At 47.2% G+C, this 20,940-nt stretch overlaps 1 protein-coding gene across 2 annotated transcripts in view; it reads left to right on the top strand.

Moving 5' to 3' along the window:
* The window catches only part of LOC105474202 (phosphoinositide-3-kinase regulatory subunit 5), an 87,698-nt gene that overhangs the window by 55,787 nt on the left and 10,971 nt on the right, over positions 1-20,940 (top strand). For both annotated transcript variants that reach the window (XM_011728693.3, XM_011728687.3), the window contains exons 3-7: positions 1,926-2,026; positions 5,338-5,406; positions 6,567-6,705; positions 18,004-18,073; positions 20,407-20,581. In XM_011728693.3, coding sequence (XP_011726995.2) covers positions 1,926-2,026; positions 5,338-5,406; positions 6,567-6,705; positions 18,004-18,073; positions 20,407-20,581 — 554 coding nt within the window. The remainder of the gene's footprint in view (positions 1-1,925; positions 2,027-5,337; positions 5,407-6,566; positions 6,706-18,003; positions 18,074-20,406; positions 20,582-20,940) is intronic.

Genomic DNA, 20,940 nt, shown 5'->3' with positions numbered 1-20,940 from the left:
AAGCAGCTGGGAATCCACAGGCAGCTCTCCCCAGAATTCTCTCGTTGGTTTGTTTCTGGTTCCCTCATAGCCCTATCCTTCTCTTCCCTGTAGAATAAGGGAAAACTCAGTAGAGCTGCGGAGAGCAGGAGGGCTCTGTGTTTCCCATCTCCCAGGTCTGAGAAATAGGATGTCTGCAGTCCCGGGCAGTTGTGTCTCTGAAGGCTGGCGCCTGGCTGTAAATAATTCCTTATGCTTGTAGAGCTTTTTCATGCTCCGTATCTCACTGGCCTCCCTAACTTCTCCGTGAGTAGCCACCCAGTGCTCCTTGAACATACCTGGTTCTTCCCTACCCCAGCACCTTTGCACCTGCTGCCTGCAGTTCTTCCCTGGGAACTGCACATAGCTGGCTCCTTCTCATCCAGGTCTCAGCTCAAATGTCTCTTCCTCTGAGAGGCTGTCCTTGGCTTTTGGAATGAGACAGACCTGGATTAAAGCTATCTCCCATTAAAGCTATCAACCCTACGCAAGCTACTCACCCTCCCAGAACCCTGGCCCTACTTGCCTTGTCTGCAAAATGGGAATAATAACAATGGAACCACTTTCCTGAAGGGACAGTGGGAGCCTCAATGAAGATAATGTATTCAGAGGCCAAGCACTGTATTGGCACATAGTAGGTGGTCAATAAATGGTAGTTTTCTTTCTTGCCTCCTCCCAGGTTTTGATGGAGGCTAAGCTCATAGGGCTGGGGAGAGGGATATCATTAAGCAAAAGAATATAAAAATATCTGATCTTTGCAAATTATCTGACAACCTGTGACCACATGGACACATTATTAGAAGCCTCCAGAACTTTGGAGGGAGCCTGTACACGTGAGAGGTCCTGGAGCCTGAGCTCCACGAAGTTCAAGTTCAATCCATTTCCACTCCTGGGGCTCTCACTCCCCACCCCACACACACATACACACAGCCCCTCCCTGCTCTTCCGCCCCGGGCCGTCCCTTTAATTTTTAGGGGTTTACCCTTGCTGACTGCAGGGAAACAGAGATTGACAAAATAAGAAAGTCTGGGGAAGTTACAGAGTGACACAGTGCTCATGGCAGCTTTTAAAATAGAACTTATTTAGCTTCCCCTTCCTGGGCTCCATTGCCACTCCTGGGAAGCTCCACGGCTGCTGTAGACTCAGTCTTGTGTCTTGGGACGGAACTCACCGTGGCTCCTCTCTGTATTCTTCCAGCAATTTCTGCCTCTGTTCTAACCTCCCTGCAACTCATAGGTACCAGAACCCACTGTAGGAAACCAGGGCAGAGGAGGTTGTGGAAGAACTGGTACTCCCACAGGGAACAGAGTCGTGGTGAGCTCATTATCCTCCAACGTGGATCCCAGCCCACATCTCCAATCCCTGTGTCTCTTGCATATGCAGGAACAGGGAACTTGTCATTATGTCTTGATGGGGCATGGTAGGGTTGAATGTTGATCCAGCATCTTCTCCTAGATTCACTTCCTTTAGAAAGGAGTGTTCCAGGCCCCGTGCGGTGGCTCATGCCTATAATCCTAGCACTTTGGGAGGCTGAGGCGGGCGGATCACAAGGTCAGGAGATTGAGACCATCTTGGCCAACATGTTGAAACTCCGTCTCTACTAAAATACAAAAATTAATCGGGCGTGGTTGCACATGCCTGTAATCCCAGCTACTTGGGAGGCTGAGGCAGGGGAATCGCTTGAACCCGGGAGGTTGCAGTGAACTGAGATTGCGCCGCTGCACTTCAACCTGGGCGATAGAGCAAGACTCTGTCTCAAAAAAAAAAAAAAGAAAAAAAAAAAGGAGTGTTCCGGTGCAATTCCACAGAAGAATGTTCCAGCATAAATGCCCCTTCTCTACAACACCTAATTGAGTGTGTCCGGAAGACACCAGAACTGACCCCCTTGCCTCTCTCTCCTTTTCAAGCTGGGCTGTGTCTGAACTGCTGGAGCCTGCAGGAGCTGGTCAGCAGAGACCCGGGCCACTTCCTTATCCTCCTTGAGCAGATCCTGCAGAAGACGCGAGAGGTGAGGGCGAGTCAGGAGCTGAAGGGCAGAGCTGGGGTCGGCCTCGTAGAGTGGAGAAATGGGTCCCAGAGAACATCATTCCTGGGTGCCTGGACCTCCAGAGGGGCTTGGCAAAGGCTCTGGGAACCTGTGAGTTTTGTGTTTCGGTAGTGCTTGCATGTGAGGGGTTTCTAGGAAGGGGTGCATTCCATAAGAACACATAATACGCAAGCTAGGGTCCTGAGTTCAGCTACAGACATGGCTGGTAAGTCCAAGTATTGACTAGGGGGAGAGAAGACACTTTACCCAATTCCTTTCCTCAAAAAGATCCATAAAAACAAAGACACGAAAGAGAAAACTGATCGGAAAGGTAAACTGAGGCCTCCTCTCATTGTTCAATCAATGGCTTTCATGACAAAGAAGAGGAATGTGTTTAGTGCTGAGCTGGGCTTGGGTTCCAGAATAGCTGTGAGTCCCGGAAGAGGATTTGTATAAAGAATTCTCTTTTATAAAGAATTCTCTTTTATGGTGTGTGTGTGTGTGTGTGTTTTAATTATTTTAAATACATGTGATTTGGAAAACATGTCACTTTCACTCTCAGTTACCTATCCCTGTAAGAAGATGCCCAAGGTTACACAGTTCTGACCCCACTATTTACCTGGTACTTTTTAACCCTCATCATAAGCCAACCAGCTCAGAAGAGCTGAACCGCCTCTGGAGTGCATAACATATAAACCCACATGGAAAGTCTAGACCACCATGTAGCAATACAGAAGGGTTTCATAGGAAGGTCTGATCTGCAAGGCTTGGTAGACACATTGTCTATTAAGGGTAAAGAAAAGGAGAAGTCTCAATTTGAGCCTACTGAGCTCATCTAGCACAGAAGGCGTGATGGGGCTTTCTCTGTATCTCCAACCCCCACGAGTTCCAAAATGGACTGAGAAACCTTCTGACCAATGAATTCTAAATCGTGTGGTGTGCACATGTGTGCATATGGTGTGTTAGGTGTGGTAGGTGTATCAGAGAGGCAGTTCACAAAGGGATAAATAGAAGTTGTAAACTAATATGAAAAAGCGATAATAAAATGCATGCAAATGAAAACCATAATGAGACAAACTTTGCCTAACAAATTCGCTAAAAAACAAAAGGTAAGGCCAGGTACAGTGGCTTGTGCCTGTAATCCAAGCACTTTGAGAGACTCAGGTGGGAGAAATGCTTGAGCCCAGGAGTTCAAGACCAGCCTGGGCAACATAGCAAGACCTCATCTCTACAAAAAAATACAAAAAGTAGCCGGTTGTGGTGGTGTGCACCTGTAATCTCAGCTACTTGGGAGGCTAAGGCAGGATTGCTTGAGCCCAGGAGGTCAAGGCTGCATTGAGCCAAGATCGTACCACTGCACTCCAGCCTGTGCAATACCCTATTTCTCTCTCTCTTTGTTAAAAAAAAAAAGATAAAAACCAATGCAGGAAGAGCATGGTGAAACTGGCACTTTTATATATATAGATAGCATAAATGGCAAAATCCTTTTGGAAAGCAATATGACAGTATGTCTCAAAGGTCATAAAAGTCTATAAACATGTTGACAATCTTTGTTGACTACACTTCTTGAACTCTTTTCTAGATAAATAACCAAAATTATAGAAAAAGCAATGTGCTGCATAATAGTGTTCATTGCAAAATATGTAAAATACCAAGACAATAATCTTGAATGTCCACAATGAAACTAATAAGATGCCGGGCACGGTGGCTCACGCCTGTAATCCCAGTACATTGGGAAGCCAAGGTGGGCAGATCATGAAGTCCAGAGATCAAGACCATCCTGGACAACATGGTGAAACCCCATCTCTACTAAAAAAAATACAAAAATTAGCTGGGCTTGGTGGTGTGTGCCTGTAATCCCAGCTATTTGGGAGGCTGAGGCACGAGAATTGGTTGAACCCAGGAGGCAGAGGTTGCAGTGAGCCAATACTGCATCACTACATTCCAGCCTGGCGACAGAGCGAGACTCCATCTCAAAAAAAAAAAAAAAGAAAAAAAGAAACTAAGAAACTAATAAGTTATGGAGGTCTACCACAAGGAGTATAATGCAACTAAAAATGATGGATATTATCCAAGGGCATAAACAAAATTTAATATATGATACAATTACATCAGTAAGATTTATTAAATGGTTTAGGGAAAATTGACTAAACATTTGGAAAAAGATAGAGTGAGATCCCCAACTGACACCATACAGCAGGTGAAATTCTAGTTACATGAAATATGTCTCCTTTTTTTTTTTGAGGCAGAGTCTCAGCCTCCTGAGTAGTTGGGATTACAGGCGTGCGCCACCACGCCTGACTAATTTTTGTATTTTTAGTAGAGACGGGGTTTCACCATGTTGGTCAGGCTGGTCTTGAACTCCCGGCCTCAAGTGATCCACCTGCCTCGGCCTCCGAAAGTGTTGAGATTACAGGCATGAGCCACTGCGCCCAGCCTAAATATTTCCATTTCAGAAAAGAAGTTTCAAAGAAAATAAGAAAGTATATATGAATATTTACATGATCCTTGCATGCAAAAGCGAAAATCCATGAAGGAAAAATCGACACCTGTAATTTCTGTACATGAAAAATATTTATAAAATCAAAAGGCAAACAACCAACTGCAAAAAAATATTTATAACACAAATAACAGGTAAATGTATAACAAGAAGGGAAAAAAGGGGGTCTTAGAGACCCTATAGTAAAACAGAAATTTACTTATAATACTATATGTAAAATACATTAGGAGTAAAAATATACACACAGCTTATAGCTTCGCAGACACAGGAACAGAAAACCAAACACCACATGTTCTCACTCATAAGTGGGATTTGGACAATGAGAACACATGGACACAGGGAGGGGAACATCACACACCGGGGCCTGTTAGAGGTTGGGGGACAAGGGGAGGGAGAGCGTTAGGACAAATACCTAATGCATGCAGGGCTTAAAACCTAGATGATGGGTTGTTGGGTGCAGCCAACCACCATGGCACACATATACCTATGTAACAAACCTGCACGTTCTGCACATGTATCCCAGAACTTAAAATAAAATTTAAAAGAAAAGAAAATACACAGGGCAAAAATGGTGTCAGGAGAGGGACATTCAAACAGCTGTGGTTGGGTTTGGGAGGGGAAATTGTGAGTGTTTTTGTTTACGTCTATTTTCCAAATATTTGTCATGTGATTACACTACTTTTCACTTAAAAAAAAAAAGCAAGGCTAGAATGAGGAAGAACCACTGTATTCTGCTTCAGGGAGCCCTGGACCCCGTGAATGAGTCTCATTCCCTTTCTCGTCCTCTCCACAGGTCCAGGAGAAGGGCACCTACGACCTGCTCACCCCCCTGGCCCTGCTCTTCTATTCCACTGTTCTTTGTGTAAGTCCAGGTGGGCCAGGATGCGGGAGGTGAGGGAGGAGTGACCTCTCTCTGGGGCGCAGACCTCACACCTCTGGAGATAAGCAGAGAGAGAAACTGTCAAGCAGCGGCATGTGAAATGGGTTTCAACCTTTAGATGGCTTCAGAGCAGCCACCATGAAAGGCTTCCTGTGACTCCATGTGGCCGCCATAGTGCCTGGCATCTCTGGGCTCCCATGGAGGAACTGCTGCCACTGTCTGTTCACAAGCCACAAGAGATATTCTATGTCCACCTCATTCTTCACCCCAGTGGTCGGTCACCCAATGTGATCACCTGCTGTATTCACCAGACAGGGGGCACCAAATGTATACACTGACTGAATCCATCCTAAAAAATAAACATTTACCTGTAATGAGGCTATTTAAGTAAAGATGGTTTAGGCATTGAAGACCGTTATCCATAACATAACATTGAAGACCACTGAATCCACCCTCAAAAAATAAACATTTACCTGTAATAAGACTAATTAAATAAAGGTGGTTTAGGCATTGAAGACCGTTATCCATAACATAACACTGAAGACCACTGAATCCACCCTCAAAAAATAAACATTTACCTGTAATGAGACTATTTAAATAAAGGTGGTTTAGGCATTGAAGACCATTACCCATAACATAACATTGAAGGCCATTGAATCCACCCTCAAAAAATAAACATTTACCTGTAATGAGACTATTTAAATAAAGGTGGTTTAGGCATTGAAGACTGTTATCCATAACATAACATTGAAGACCATTGAATCCACCCTCAAAAAATAAACATTTACCTGTAATGAGGCTGTTTAAGTAAAGGGGGTTTAGGCATTGAAGACCATTATCCATAACAATGGTCAGCAATGGCACCATTGACCAGTAAGGGGACAGCCTTTCAGAGAGGCTCACTCAAGCATTGGGTAAAGCAAGTCCCTTCCAGTAGAGACACCCCGGGTGCCATCTTGCCCATCTGAAACTCGCTCCCTGTGGGTAACTTCCAGTTCCACCTGACCTTGTCCTGGGACACACTGCTGCCAGGAAATGTGTGTCTTTTGTGGAATATTCCAGAAAGGGAGCAGAGGCTGTTTGGGACTATCTGAGCCTTTTCTCACCTAGATCTCTTTGCTTGTTGCCTGCCTCCATCCTAGACACCACACTTCCCACCAGACTCGGATCTTCTTCTGAAGGCAGCCAGCACCTACCACCGGTTCCTGACCTGGCCTGTTCCTTACTGCAGCATCTGCCAGGAGCTGCTCACCTTCATCGATGCTGAACTCAAGGCCCCAGGTAAGCATTGAGGCAGCTGGCACGGGGGGGGCAGGATTCACAAGGTCAGAATGCTTCCAACTCCTCTGAAACTGTTCTTTGTGACCCTCCTTACCTTGCATCCTTTGGTTCATCTCTGCCCATGCCTTGGTTCACAACCATGGAGTCTCCTCTTCACAGCACCATCAAGCATCTGATGGTTGAATCCACACAAGATGAAAGTAAACAAGGGAGGTAACTCGAGGAGGGATTCTTAGGGGAAGCAGGAGCGAGCACTCAAGGCAAGGAGACCCCAGCCCTTGGCCTGTGCCTCTGATCTGGTTAGTCAAGGGGTCTCCAAGGCTGCCCAGGTCAGACAGAGAAGCCCCCAGGATGCTGACAAGAGGCCTTTGCATGTTCTCTGTGCCCCAGGAACAAGTAAGTAATTCCGTGTGTGGGTTGATGCAGTTTGGGTCGGGGAAGGTGGCTGGTGCTAGGAATGATGGCCACTGTGACAAGTGTGGACAAGACCCGGGACTCAGTTTTCATGTGTGGGGTCTGAAAAGTAGGAGCTCAGAAATTGCAGGTGCTGTCATAAACATGAAAATCAGGTCTAAGGAAGCTATGATAGTGCAGGAGAAAACATTATCAAGTGTGACTTACTGAGAAGTGGCTCAGTGAATCAGTACTCAAAGGAATAAATTCACAAAAGCACCTCAATAGATGCCTCTAAAATATTTCATAAAATTCATCACCATTCCTGATATTCAAAACCCCTCAATATATGGAAACGATTACTCTAGAAGTGCTTTTAATATGGCAGCAGCCCAAGGTAAAATACTAGAGGCATCTTCTTTAGAGCCAATAATCTTCCCCTTTTGGCTTACCGGTATTTTGCCTATGCAAAAAGACAAAAATAAAGAATGCTTTCTCTTCTGAAGACGAGAAATTTTAATTAGTTGGAGCTCAAACAATTGGTTTTCTGTCAAGACTGAGAGAATCCCCTGAACGAAGAACTGTCAGAACTAGAAAACAGGTAGCTAAGAGCTTTTTTATAAACCAGCATTAACCAGGAAGAAAACATAATTTAAAAAAATTTACAATAGCAATAAAAAATAAAAAATAAAATTTTAATAACCTATATAGAGAAAACAAACTTTGCTGAAGAATGAATAATTGAAGAATCGTATTGCTGGGTTGAATCGATATTGTAACGAGACCAGGTGTTAGGAAAATAAACATAACCACAATCGAAATAACAAGATATTTTTAAAATTTATAAAATATATGTAAATAAAAAATAATATATAAATGTTTTACATATGAATAAATTTATATATAAATAAAATAAAGAAAATAAAATCTATTTGAAAGATTTATTTATGCACTTAGTATATATTCATTCATGTATTTTTAAAGGAGAGTAAGAAGGAAATATTTCCATTTTTTGAAGGTATTATAGGGCTATAGTTATTAAAATAGTACACTATGGGTATAAGAATAGGTAGGTAATGGAAGAAAATGTAATATCTAGAAACAGATTAAATATACAAAATTATATTATATGATAAAGTGGCATCCTCAAATTACTGATGAAAAAATCAGTCATTTCATAAATGATATCAGGATAATTGGTAGACCATAAAAAAAATTGAGTGAGAAAACTATCTAAACAGGCCAGGTGCAGTGGCTCACACCTGTAATCCCAGCACTTTGGGAGGCCGAGGCGGGCAGATCACCTGAGGTCAGGAGTTCGAGACCAGCCTGGCCAACATGGTGAAACCCCATCTCTACTAACAGTAGAAAATTAGCTGGGCTTTGTGGCATGATCCTGTAATCCCAGCTACTCAGGAGGCTGAGGCAGGAGAACCCAGGAGGCGGAGGTTCAAGTGCCTCCCAGATTGTGCCATTGCACTCCAGCCTGGGCAACAAGAGCAAAACTCTGTCTCAAAAAAAAAAAAAAAAAAAAAAAAAGAATTCTATCTAAAAAATAAAATTAAGAGTTCTAACTCAAACATAAAAATAACTTTTAGATACATTAGCGGTTTAGGTGTAGAAGACAAGACCACAAAAACTACAGAAGAAAAATAGGTTGTATGAGCCTGGAGTGGAGAAGAACTGCCAAACATATTCCCCAGGGCAAAAATTATAAAGGAAAAGACTAACAGATATGAAAGCAAAAAATTTAAAGCTTTTCATATGGCAAGCCCACTTTGAGTGAAAGGTAAATGACAAACTGAGAAAAATATTTGCGATAAAAATTAATATATCAGGCTGGGTGCTGTGGCTCAGACCTGTAATCCCAGTACTTTGGCAGGCCGAGGTGGGCGGATCATGAGGTCTGGAGATCAAGACCATCCTGGCCAACATGGTGAAACCCCGTCTCTACTGAAAATACAAAAATTAGCTGGGTGTGGTGGTGTACACCTGTATTCCCAGCTACTCGGGAGGCTGAGGCAGAGAATTGCTTGAATCCGGGAGGCAGAGGTTGCAGTGAGCTGAGATTGTGCCACTGCACTCCAGCCAGGTGACACAGCGAGACTCCGTCTAAAAAAAAAAAAAAAATTAATATATCAAACCCATGAAGAGTGTTTTTTTTTTGAGTCCATTAAAAAATAGGCAAGCACACTTATGGAAATATGAATAAATATGATTCAATTACATCAAAAAAGAACCCCCTCAAAATATTCACCCTCACTACTCATACAGAAAATGCAAAACTAAAGAGCAAAACTCTTTTTCCCCCTATCAAATTGGCAAAAATAAAAAAGGAAGAACAAAAATGCCAGCGCTGGTGAGGAATGGGGGGCTGTGTTTGCTAAGGAATCAGAAAAAATATCCTTTCACCCAGCAATTCTATTCCTGAATTTTATCCTGATGAATCCCTATGGATGTATAAAGATTCAGCTACAAAGATGTTCATCAATGCATTCTTGCTAATCATCAACCAATGCTAAAAAACCTAAATATTGAACATGGTTGAGTACCCTGTGGCAAAGTCATTTGGTGAAATGTTATTCAATTATTAAAAACGATATTGTAGAAATAGTTACTGAGCTCAAAAGATGTTGAGTAACTAGTCGAGCGAAAAAGCGGTCCTCCCAGTACTAAGTATGTTATAATCTCATTTTTATTTTCTCTCTTGCTAATGGACACATGCACCAGACCAGGTTTAGTACTGGCAGTGTTTCATTCTCACCTTACACATTAAACACACACAGAATGGAAGTACCAAATCTTATTCCCCAACAACTTATGGACCCTAGAAAGCTCAAGACTGGCTTGTACATTTCTTTGGAAGGGTTCGTAACTTGCCTAACCCAACCAGTTACCTGATCTGTCTGTGCCCTACGCAGTCAGCTGACCTGTCTGTGCCTCGTCCAATCAGCTGATGTGCATGTCCCCAGTCAGTCAGCCATCTGCTGTTGTCTGTCGTTACAAAGAACAGAGCAGGTACAGCTAGGAATGGCCAACCCCCAAGTCTACCTACAACCAGGTCCTCACCTTGTGGTAGAGACTTGGGTGGAGATTTAGGACGCCAGGAAGACCCTTAGGAGACGCTGGACTCTGGAAGGTAAAAGGTGGGTCTGCCAACCCAGCTTCCCAAGGAAAGGAACAAACCAGTTAAAGGAACAAACCCTAAAGGAACAAACCAGTTTAAGGTCACACTCCTTCATTCCCTCCCACTGTCCCCCAAAACAAACAGACTTGGATGTCTTCTGAGCTTCTTTTCTTCCTTTCTACAATGCTCAGAGAAAGAATTTAAAATGCAAATGTCTTGGCAGGGCCTTGGGTTTCTACCCAAGACTGAAATGATTCTTTTTTATTTTGAAAACGATAAGGGAGTTGTGGGGTTGGGGGAGGGGATTACCTGTGGGGAGACCACTTCCCAATTTCAAGTAGAACCAGCTGTCCCTCCTCACCTCAGTGCACGCTATGCCTTGAGATATTTTTGCAGGCGGCTGGGTAGAAACTCTGTTCTGGGCAGACAGAAAGCAGATGTGCCATGGAGGGGTTGGCGGTGGTGAGGCCCAGTTCCTGGAATGATAAAATGTAAAGCCTGCAGCACAAGGACCAGGCAGGGCAGCGACTGGAGCCGGAAGTAGAATGAGGGTCCTTTGGCCTCAGAGCAGGGGGGATCCTTGGAACCATCACTCACTGCTGACGGCACATCCTTCCCGGGACCATGTGAAGCCTCAGATATCCTGGTGACCAATGAGAAGTCAGATGCCCCAAGAGGGCAGCTCAAGCCAAGTACCCATGGTAGGAACCTCTCCTCTTCCAGGGAAAGCAGAACCAAAATAGGAAACCATCAATTCTCCCTCGTTTCTGGGAATCATTTTCAAACAGTTCCAAAACCTCACACATATATAAATATATAGTGAGCCTGTGCCCACTCATTAATGAGGATAGCAGCACGATGATACAGCTGGGTTATAGGAGGATACAAGAAACTGAGATGAGCTCCTCATGGAAACTAGAGTAAGATTCAAAGTTAGATACCAAACAGTTAATATCACAGAGGGGAAGAAAACCATAACCTTTGAGGTTATCTTTTCTACTGAACAGAAATCTCTTGCTACTTATCTCACATCCACCAGTTAACCTTCAATTTTAAAGAAGCTAAGCCCTAATCCATAACAAAATTACCTTCTACATGACCCTTAAATGAGCTTTTTGAAAAATGCTTTCGTATGATTTTTTTTTTTGAGACGGAATCTCGCTCTGTCACCCAGGATGGAGTGCAGTGGCGTGACCTCGGCTCACTGCAACCTCCGCCTCCTGGGTTCAAGAGATTCTTCTGCCTCAGCCTCCCGAGTAACTGGGACTACAGGCATGCGCCACCATGCCCGGCTTATTTTTGTATTTTTTGTAGAGATGGGGTTTCACCATATTGGCTGGGCAGGTCTCGAACTCCTAACCTCATGAGCCGCCCACTTCGGCCTCCCAAAGTGCTGGGGTTACAGGCGTGAGCCACTGTGCCCGGCCTTTCCTATGATTTTTAACAGGCCTGCAGTCATCTTTGTACTCAATTCCTGAGTCCCTCCCACCCCCAGTTAAGTGGAGAGAGGGCTAGGATGGAGGCCAGGGAACTTGAATGCTTGAAGGAGAGGCCGAATAACTTAGTGGCTTCTAGTCCTTGGGGCCAGATCGTTGTACTTGCAAATTCTGGGTCTGCTACTCACTAACTGTGGGCCTTCAGCAAGACATTTAGCTTGTGAGCTTCAATGTCCTCATCTGTAAAATGGGTGTATAGCAATGCCTCCCTGTCAATACAGTTCGTGAGGATTAATGTTGGCCTAATTGATTTCACAGTGCTGGGGGCAGTAAGGGTTGCAGTGGTGTTAGCTTAGAAGGTAGGTCCTGGTAAAGTCACAGGAAGAAATGAGAAGGGACGCGGGGAGGTGAGGCCCCCACCCGTGAAGTCTTAGGGACCCAGTTGCCATGGAAATGAATGAAACAGTTTATCCTGCTTTGATGTGGCTGGGTGGCAGAGGAAGTGGGCCTGTTATCAAGGCTGGGGGCCTCCCCCTGCTTCCTGACTCCACCCCCATCTGATCGTCCAGTGCCTCGATTCTGGAGGTAGCAGGAAATCTCACGTCAGTGCCACCGGGTCCGGCCCACCACAGCCCTCTTGGAGTCAGCCCACATGTTTATTGAATATTTACTCCATGCCTGCACAGCTGTGCCGACCACAATACTTTCCTGCAAAGAATGTATCTGTAAAGCTGGGGGGTGACACTGGGCATCTTACGTGCAAACCACTCTGCAATTTTCAAAGCACACAAACTTCAAGGATCGCGTCTCGCCTGTAAGGGAAGAAGGAAAAGTCATATTCTTCTCATTATAAAATGGGAAATGATTTTGAGAAAACCAAGTTGAGTATTTCTTGTTCAAGATACAAAGTGGGCCGGGCGCGGTGGCTCAAGCCTGTAATCCCAGCACTTTGGGAGGCCGAGACGGGTGGATCACGAGGTCAGGAGATCGAGATCATCCTGGCTAACACGGTGAAACCCCGTCTCTACTAAAATAATACAAAAAAACTAGCCGGGTGTGGTGGCGTGCGCCTGTAGTCCCAGCTACTCGGGAGGCTGAGGCAGGAGAATGGCATAAACCCGGGAGGCAGAGCTTGCAGTGAGCTGAGATCCGGCCACTGTACTCCAGCCTGGGCGACAGAGCGAGACTCCGTCTCAAAAAAAAAAAAAAAAAAAAGATACAAAGTGAAGTATGAAAGAGGCAACATGAACCCTCGTATGACAAAGACCTGTACTTCGCCACTTATTAGCTGATGATCTTGGACAAGTTCCTTAGACTCTCTGAGCCTCCTGGTCAAAAGCAGGATTATAATTATCATTGATGATGATGAGGAGGAGGACAGCAATGATGCCAGGGTTGTCTACGGCATATGAAGCACTGTCACAGGTTCGTCCCATCTAACCCTCAGAACATCTCCATGGGTAGTTACTATTATTCCCATTTTTCAGATGCTGAAACTGAGGGCTCGACATTTATGTAACTTGCTCCCAGTCACAGAGCTGACAAGAGCTCTACCACTCGAACCCATATCTCTTTGATACCAAAAAGCATATCATATCCTTTTCACATTTGCATAAATCTGTGTTTCTACCAAGAGGCCTGACAGATGGCTGCATGACCCTGGGTTACCCAGCCTGTCTTTTTATAAACATTCCCCCTTTGGGGAATTTCTCCTGCCCCTTTCCCTTTGGGATGCTTAATATGGCTTCATACCCTTTGATCTCCTATCAAATGAGGAACAAACCTGGGTTAGGTCAGTTTTGCTTATGAACAGGTGGCAGGTGAATTCAGAATGTTCTTCAGTGGTGAGACGTTTCTCTTGGGACATTACTGATCACAGACATTTGCGTTTTATACTTTTTGTCTCTGGTTATGGAATGAAAGGTTAGACCTCTTGAAGGATGTCCAACATCATTGACTAGTAGGTGGGGGAGGTTTAGGGAAAAGAGTAGAGGCCGGTGTTCCAGAAATCACAGGGTGTGATCAGTTAGGACTGAGTTGGCTGCCTATAGCAGAAAGCCCCAAACAACAATGCCTTAAACTCATAGGGGCTAGTTTTCTCTTACACACACACAGACACACACACCACACAATCTGTAAGAAGGCAGGCCAGCATCGGCATGGTGGTCCCATGAACATCCTAGACCAGCCTTCTCTCATCCTTCCGCTCCACCATCCTTAGCAAGAGGCACCATCTTCAAGGTTGCTTCATGGTCTAGGATGGCTGCTGGAGCGCTGGCCATCATGTCCACATTCCAGTTAACAGAAAGAAGGAGGTGAGGTGGGTTGCACCTAAAACATTCTGCAAGGGAGGTTGAGAAATTGACTCATCAACTGGGTACAATGCCCAGTGTCTCACTCGTAAAAAAACGAGGAATGGATATTGAGTGGATGCCTAGAAGTCTCTGCCACATGTGACTTACTCGTAAGAGTAGCCCATAAGGCCCGGACTGGTCCTGTTAGGGTGACTATCACTAGGGTGCTGAAAGGGTGTTATGAAAGGGCCTCATCTCACTTCGCCCCCACTAGCCTGGTGGCTCTGCAAAGCTGCAGACCTCATCCCGCAGGCATTTCCGTGGGGTCATTGCACTTGTTCAGAGCAGCATATGTCTTGTGGTGGCACTGAACTTTCATTCCAAGAACTCACATCTCCTCTGCCTGCATGGAGGCCTGCCCAGTGGGTTCCTTCTCCCCAGTATTTTCCTCTTGGCTTTCTAGCCACATTCCCTCTCACCTTCCACGTCTCTGCTCCTGCACTCCCGGTGGCCAGGGATTCCAGCCTCCCTTGTTATGTCCTCTCCTCCTTTGTCTATTCACTTGAAAGCTGTGCTTCACCTTCCTACCCAGGCCCTGCTGAGGCCCACAGCCATGAGTTTCCAATTCCTCCAGTCACTCTGGAGTCCAGGATCCTGGAGATGGGGAGCAGGAAGGCACTGCACATGGGACCCCCAGTGAGGAGGGAAGTGTAAGAGAAACCAGGCTGTGGAGAGCGGTGTGCCTGGTGTTTGCTTCAGGGTATGACGTAGGTCAAACTGTCCACCGTGAGTTGATATTAATCGTAGATGCTGGAGAACCAAACCTGACCGAGTCTCATTTGGAGACTGCATTGCCGTTGGGGCCGGGCCCTGCTTCCATCCTGTGGATTCCGTGGAATCTTGGTGTTCCCCTTGTAAGAGGAAACTGAGTCAGATGTGGCTGCTGCCTGCCTCCCCCAGGCTCAAGTACCCACATGACCCTCAGCATGGACCTGTCTATCAGTGTGTTGTTAATACCAGTGCTGCTTGATGGCAGATGTGGTGATTTTCATGTGTCCTGGATCTTCACAGTCAGCTGTTCTGTGCAGAATCCCTTTCTATTTGCAACTTTGAAAAAGAGTGGAAGCTTTGATGGGCAAACAAGGCTTGATGGCGAAGGGTCTTGGACAATTGGGCCAGGAGTTTGACCTTCACTATGACTGTATTCTGCCCACCCACCCCATTCGTTGCCTATATGGGGTGACTCCTCTCGATTTCTTACTTGCTAGGGCCTGATGCAGGAACAACCCAGGCAAGGTTTTTGTTTAGCCCTTGCACCAATCTAGATCCAAGAAGCTAAACTCAGAAAGTTGTTTCCCTCTGCTAAGGTGACCAAGGAAGGCTGTGATCTAAGATCAAAGGGAGAGAGGAGTCTGTTGATCCGAGGCTCCCCAGTGCAGCTTCCCTGTTTGGGGAGTGGAGGGTGGAATTAAGGGTGATCCCGAAACTGATATTGCACACCCCACTTAGCATTCATGGCCTCCGTGGCATCACTAGGTAACACTGTGAAAACCAAGCCCATGGAGGATGCTGGGAGATATTTCCAGTCTCACAGCATAGACCAGCAAATGGGGACTCAGCAGTACAATTTCTAAGCCAGGTTCAAAGGAGTGAGTCTGTACAAAAGTTTGTAGGATCAAAGCCTCCTCCACACTGCACAGTCTTTTCTAATTTGTTCCCAGCTCAGGCCCCAGCCCACCAGTTAATTACCCAAAACTCCACACCCCATGCTAAGAAGGGGGGTCCATTACCAAGAGAGGCCAAGGAAGGGGGTTGACGGTGTTTTTGGGGTGATGGCGGGAGTTTATCTGATGATCGTAGGCTCTGCTTGGAAACTGTTGGTACCTTGGGTATTCAGCACCAGTCAAACAACTCGGAAAATAACTCTCTCTGGGTCAGGGTGTGCCAAGAGGTACAGGCAACCTCCTAAATATCCCCCGTTAAAGCAACAGGATACATAGAGCAACAGTTGCGAGGAGTCCACGTAGCTCATACGAAGCAGCTTCTTGTTCTAACTGTAGCACAATCCGAAAATGAGACGAAGGCACATGAATGTAGATGTGAGAGATTGCTCCTCATCCTAGAGATGAGAGGAAATGAAGGAGCTTCAAGGTTGTCCACAGTACCAGGCACTCCAGAACAAAACTTCAAACAGCGTGATGATGAACCGTTGGGTATGGCGACAGGGAAAACATTGCCAAGCTTCAGGAGAGCAAGGTCAGGAGGGCAGAGGCATTGGAAGCCAGTGGCTGGGCGTTTTGGAACAAAGCTGATGTGGAAGGAGAGCGACAGCACAGTCCACTGCTTCCTGGAGTGCGACCGCCTGGATGACCTGGGTCAACAGAGGCAGAAGTGGCGGTGACGAAATGGGGTCAGCGGGGTGTAGGTTACCTGTTAAAAGCATCAAATAGTAAAAGAAAAGAGAAATAAGGTCAAGAGAAGATTTTGCGTGTCTGTGTGTTTTACGGTCAGGGAGATGGGGGATATCTGTATGTCTCCACTACGGTAACTACGGTAACTACGGTATTATGTTGGGGTGGTTGGAGAGTGGGTGAGGATCTCTTCTCTGTAATGCATGTGAGTGGCCACCAGATGGTGTCCCAAGTCCTGATGTAATAGCCACTGTGTCAAGGACCTTCCTGGCAAAACGGACCAAATGTTAACTTCTAAATATGTGATGATTACATAAAGTAAACATCACACAAAAGGCCCAAAATCAAAGCAATTAGGTCCCAAGTTAGAAAAGCATTATATGGTAATTTTCTGCCTTTCACAGTCTTTCTATTTATAGCTGTCTTTAACCCCCCGGTCCAGACTTGCACTTCTGAGGGGACGTCCTGCAGGTTCCCAGCTCAGTCCCAGTTCAGGGTGGCCCTGCTCTGGATGGGGACTACCCCGGGCCTATTTCCAAGCTATGACAAGAAGGCGGCCCACCCCGCTGGGTCTCCAGCCCCTGCTCTGTGAGGGAGTGACCTTGTGCTTCCTGTTTCACCTCCTCATCGTGGTGGAAACAGAACTGAACGCACGCTGTAAAGCAACTACTGTGCAGAACGGAGTCAAGTTGCAGAAACAAAAGGAAAACCTTTGGTGTGTTTCTTCTCAGCATTTGGAAGTCAGAGGAGACAGAGAGGGGGAAGGGCCGGGGAGAAAGGGGATGTGGGCTGGGAGCAGAGCCTAGGATGCAGCTGCCTCAGAGCAGAGAGGCCAGACCGCGATCCTTTGAGAGGACTCGGGACTCCAGGCAGAGATGGGGAGGCGCAGGTGTGGAAACTCGAAACCCGCTGCCTGGCTGGAGCTGAGGCAAAGTGGATGACCTGACAGGTGCCTGGCATAGCGGGAAGGCACCCAGGGCTGGGAGAGGGGACAGCGGCAGGGACGCAGGAGTAGCCCGGCGGCACGGGACGCAGCAGCCTCCTGGGCCCAGGTTCTGCCTCCCACGATGCTCTCCCACCCAGTCTCTGAAGAGAGAAACTTTAAATTGGTCAAGCTGTGATGGGGCCTGGGAATCACAGACTGTTAAAGGCCTCAGAGACCACTGATCTAATCTGCCCCTTCCCGGGAGAAACTGAGGCTCAGGGATTAAGTGACCTGGCCAAGAGCTGGAAGAGAACTCAGGCTTCTGACCCGGGCTCTCACCCTGGATCCCTTTCTCTTTAGCTAGGCTGCCTCCAAGCCTGGGGCCGGGACCTGAGCCACGAGGGGAGTGGCAAGCTCTAAGGAAGGGAGGGCAGTCGGAGAGGCCACGGGAATCCAGAGGACAGCGAGGCTCAGGACCGAGTTTTGGTGTTGGAGGCGAAGGTGGGGATATGACTCGTGAGGTGTAAAAGGATGCATAGAAGCAAACTGCTAGGCACGCTGGAGGAGCCACTGAACAGCCCCTCTCCAGGTTCTCCTGAGCTCCATCCGGGAACTTCCAACCTGATTGTCCGGTGCTTGGCTCGCCACGAAGCACAAGGACGGTGCTGAAGGAACTGACCAGCCCATGAACTCTTTTCTTGTTGGCCCACAGGGATCTCCTACCAGAGGCTGGTGAGGGCTGAGCAGGGCCTGCCCATCAGGAGTCACCGCAGCTCCACCGTGTGAGTGCTCTTGGGGGACGGAGAAACAGGGGGGAGGGAGTTTGGGACCCCTGCACTGCTCCACCTTCACCCTCCTCCCCCTCTCAAACATCCAATACCCTGCCCCCCGCCCCCCACCATCCACCCCAGCCAGCAACAAACAGGCTTCCAGGGATCTGGGAACTCCTGGCACTGCTGGTGATATTTTGTGTCCAGGTTTGTTTTTCTAGGCTGAGGGTCTTTCACCAGATTCTTAAAGAGGGCCGCATCAATTGTGCCAGGTGTTAGGCACACAGTTCCCCCACTTTATCTATTCTTTTCAGATGAGGAACTGGAGGTCAGAGAGGCCAAGCAACTTCCCCAAGGTCACACAGCGAGCAAGGGTCTGAGCCACAATTTAACTCTCAGGCTTATTCAGAAGCCCATGGTATTTCCACAGTCTCTTTCTGCCTGTTACTAAAACAGTGTTTCCAAACTTTTTTGACCAGGACCTACAATAAAAATCCATTTTATACAACATCCTGGTACACACACACACACACACACAGCTGAAACGAAATGTATCCCTGCTACGTAGGATGAGCGCTATCTATTCTATTTCATTTAAGAAACAAATTCAGCTCCCCCAGATGACTTCATTACTCACTCCTGGGTCCTCACCTGCAGTTTGAAAAGCACTAGAGAGGGGATGCCCATTCGGAGGACCCTCTGCAGGCCTCGAAGAGTTGGGTGCTGCCTTGCCTTGACATGTTGGGAGCCCAGGGACCCCGGGCTTCACCAGCTCAGAAATTATAGGCCCCCGGCCCTCCCCATTCCCAGCCTCAGGGGTTCACTTCCCACTCACTCCCCTGAGCAACACTTCTTGATTTCCCTCTAGGTAAAAACAAGCACAAACAAAATGATAGATGTCGAGAGAGGGAAAGGATGCTAACATGTTGTAGTTTAGTAAGTAAATAAGATGCCTCTGGGGGAGCTGGGGCAGGTGGGCTGATGAAGAATCATCAACGCCTCTTAGACCCTTTCTCGACCTCCAGGCGCCATTCTAAGCGCAGTTACGTGTGCTGACTCATTTAATCCTCACGTTAACCCTGTGAGAAGGGGAGTTTTCAAATCAGGGAAGTGAGGCACTGAGAGATTTGTAGAAAGAGCTTACAGTTGGGAGATGGTCTCACTTTCATTATCTATAAATTGAGAATGATGATAAATTATGCGGCAGAGAAATTATGTGAGCTGGTGAGGGCAGGGGCTCGGCTGGGCTCGTTATAAGGTTATAAGGCGCTGCTTATGCAAGCCCACCTCCTTTTTCTTACAGATAGAGAAATCAAAGTTAGTTTCTTCCCAAATGATGGGGACTTTAACAGAGACTAGTCCTGTCTCTGCCCTGTCCCCGGGCACCGATGTCCATAGAGTCTGGAGGGAATGCTGCCTGCATGGGGCTCCTCTGCACTGGGTTTAAATGCAGAGTGTGGAATTGAGAGAGCAAGAGCCATCACACGCAGCTCATACTAAAGCACTTATGGATACAAAGCCACGATGGCTCGAGTTTGCTTCGAGGTCATGCAGTGATGCAGGGGTTGGCAGGGGGGAAGTGAGAACAGCCGTGCGTTGTTAACTGTAAACAAAGTGATCAGTGCCTCAGAGCCCACGATTCTTTTAATTTGGGGTATGTTTGAAAGTTTCCACAATAAAGAAATGTAAACACTGGCACCAAGAGTGAATCTGGGTGTCCATCGGGAAGGGAGGTAGCAGTGGCCAGGCACACACTCCCCTCCCAGCCCACGAAAGCCTGTATCACGACTTTGGGCCAATTAGAAAAGGTGTCCCTCACGAGCGCAGGAAGAAGATGCACTCTGACTTGGCACCCTCTCCTCTGGGCAGAGGCAGCCCCGTGCCACGAGGAATTGCATGTCCCTTTTGCCCCAGAGCACACTGCACAGCACCACGTGGCTGCCCAGCTCCCCCCGAAAACTGGTCACTTGGCTTCAAGTCACCTTGCTGAAAATAGGATCCTCATTTGAGTAATCTTGCATCCACTCAGCTGTCTCATAGGAAAAAAATGTTTTTGTAAAAATTAAGTAAATTTAGTTTTAAAGAATTAAGTTCCATTTTGAAAAGATCTTTGAAAACAACAGCTGAAAAATGCTCAGCAGTGAACCCCACGCTTTCCCTGGGAACCTGGGTCCTGGAGCTGCTGCTTCTGTCCTGGCCTCCTGTGGTCACCTCCTCAAGCTCTGCCTGGGCTTGAGGAGGCCCTGGCCTCAGCAGAGCTGAGCACCAGCAGGCACGAGGTGGGTGGCTGTGCCGTGGCATGCTGCTCACCCCCAGGTACCATAGCCGGTCCCCTGTGTCCCCAGCACCGTGCTGTTGCTGAACCCAGTAGAAGTGCAGGCCGAGTTCCTCGCTGTAGCCAATAAGCTGAGCACCCCCGGACACTCGCCTCACAGTGCCTACACCACCCTGCTCCTGCATGCCTTCCAGGCCACCTTTGGGGCCCACTGTGACGTCCCGGGCCTGCACTGCAGGCTGCAGGTATGTACCTGGGGCCTGGGGCTCTGGTGGAGTACCTCTTCGAAGAGGTAGCGCCCTCTCCCTGCTTCATCTCAGCCACGGTCTCCAGGGTACACTAGTCTCCGGCGCCCCAGGTGACACGGCAGGGTGGTGGCTGGAGGGCGGGCCCCGTAGAGGGGGTTTCTGGTGCGCTGGATCCTGACCAGTGGGGTGGCAGCCTGGGCAGTGGGGCCGGGTGCTGATAACTGGTGCCTCAGAAGATGGCATGTGCCATAAGAACGAGAATGAGCTTCGGGCTGAAGACCTGGCCTCTAGGCCTGGCTCTGTCACAGGTCAGCTGTGTCACCCCACACAGCTTCTTCCCCTCTCTGGGGCACAGT

The sequence above is a fragment of the Macaca nemestrina genome, chromosome 17, assembly GCF_043159975.1.
Source record: "Macaca nemestrina isolate mMacNem1 chromosome 17, mMacNem.hap1, whole genome shotgun sequence".
NCBI classification, from domain to species: domain Eukaryota; kingdom Metazoa; phylum Chordata; class Mammalia; order Primates; family Cercopithecidae; genus Macaca; species Macaca nemestrina.
This window is presented reverse-complemented; position numbering and strand designations above follow the sequence as displayed.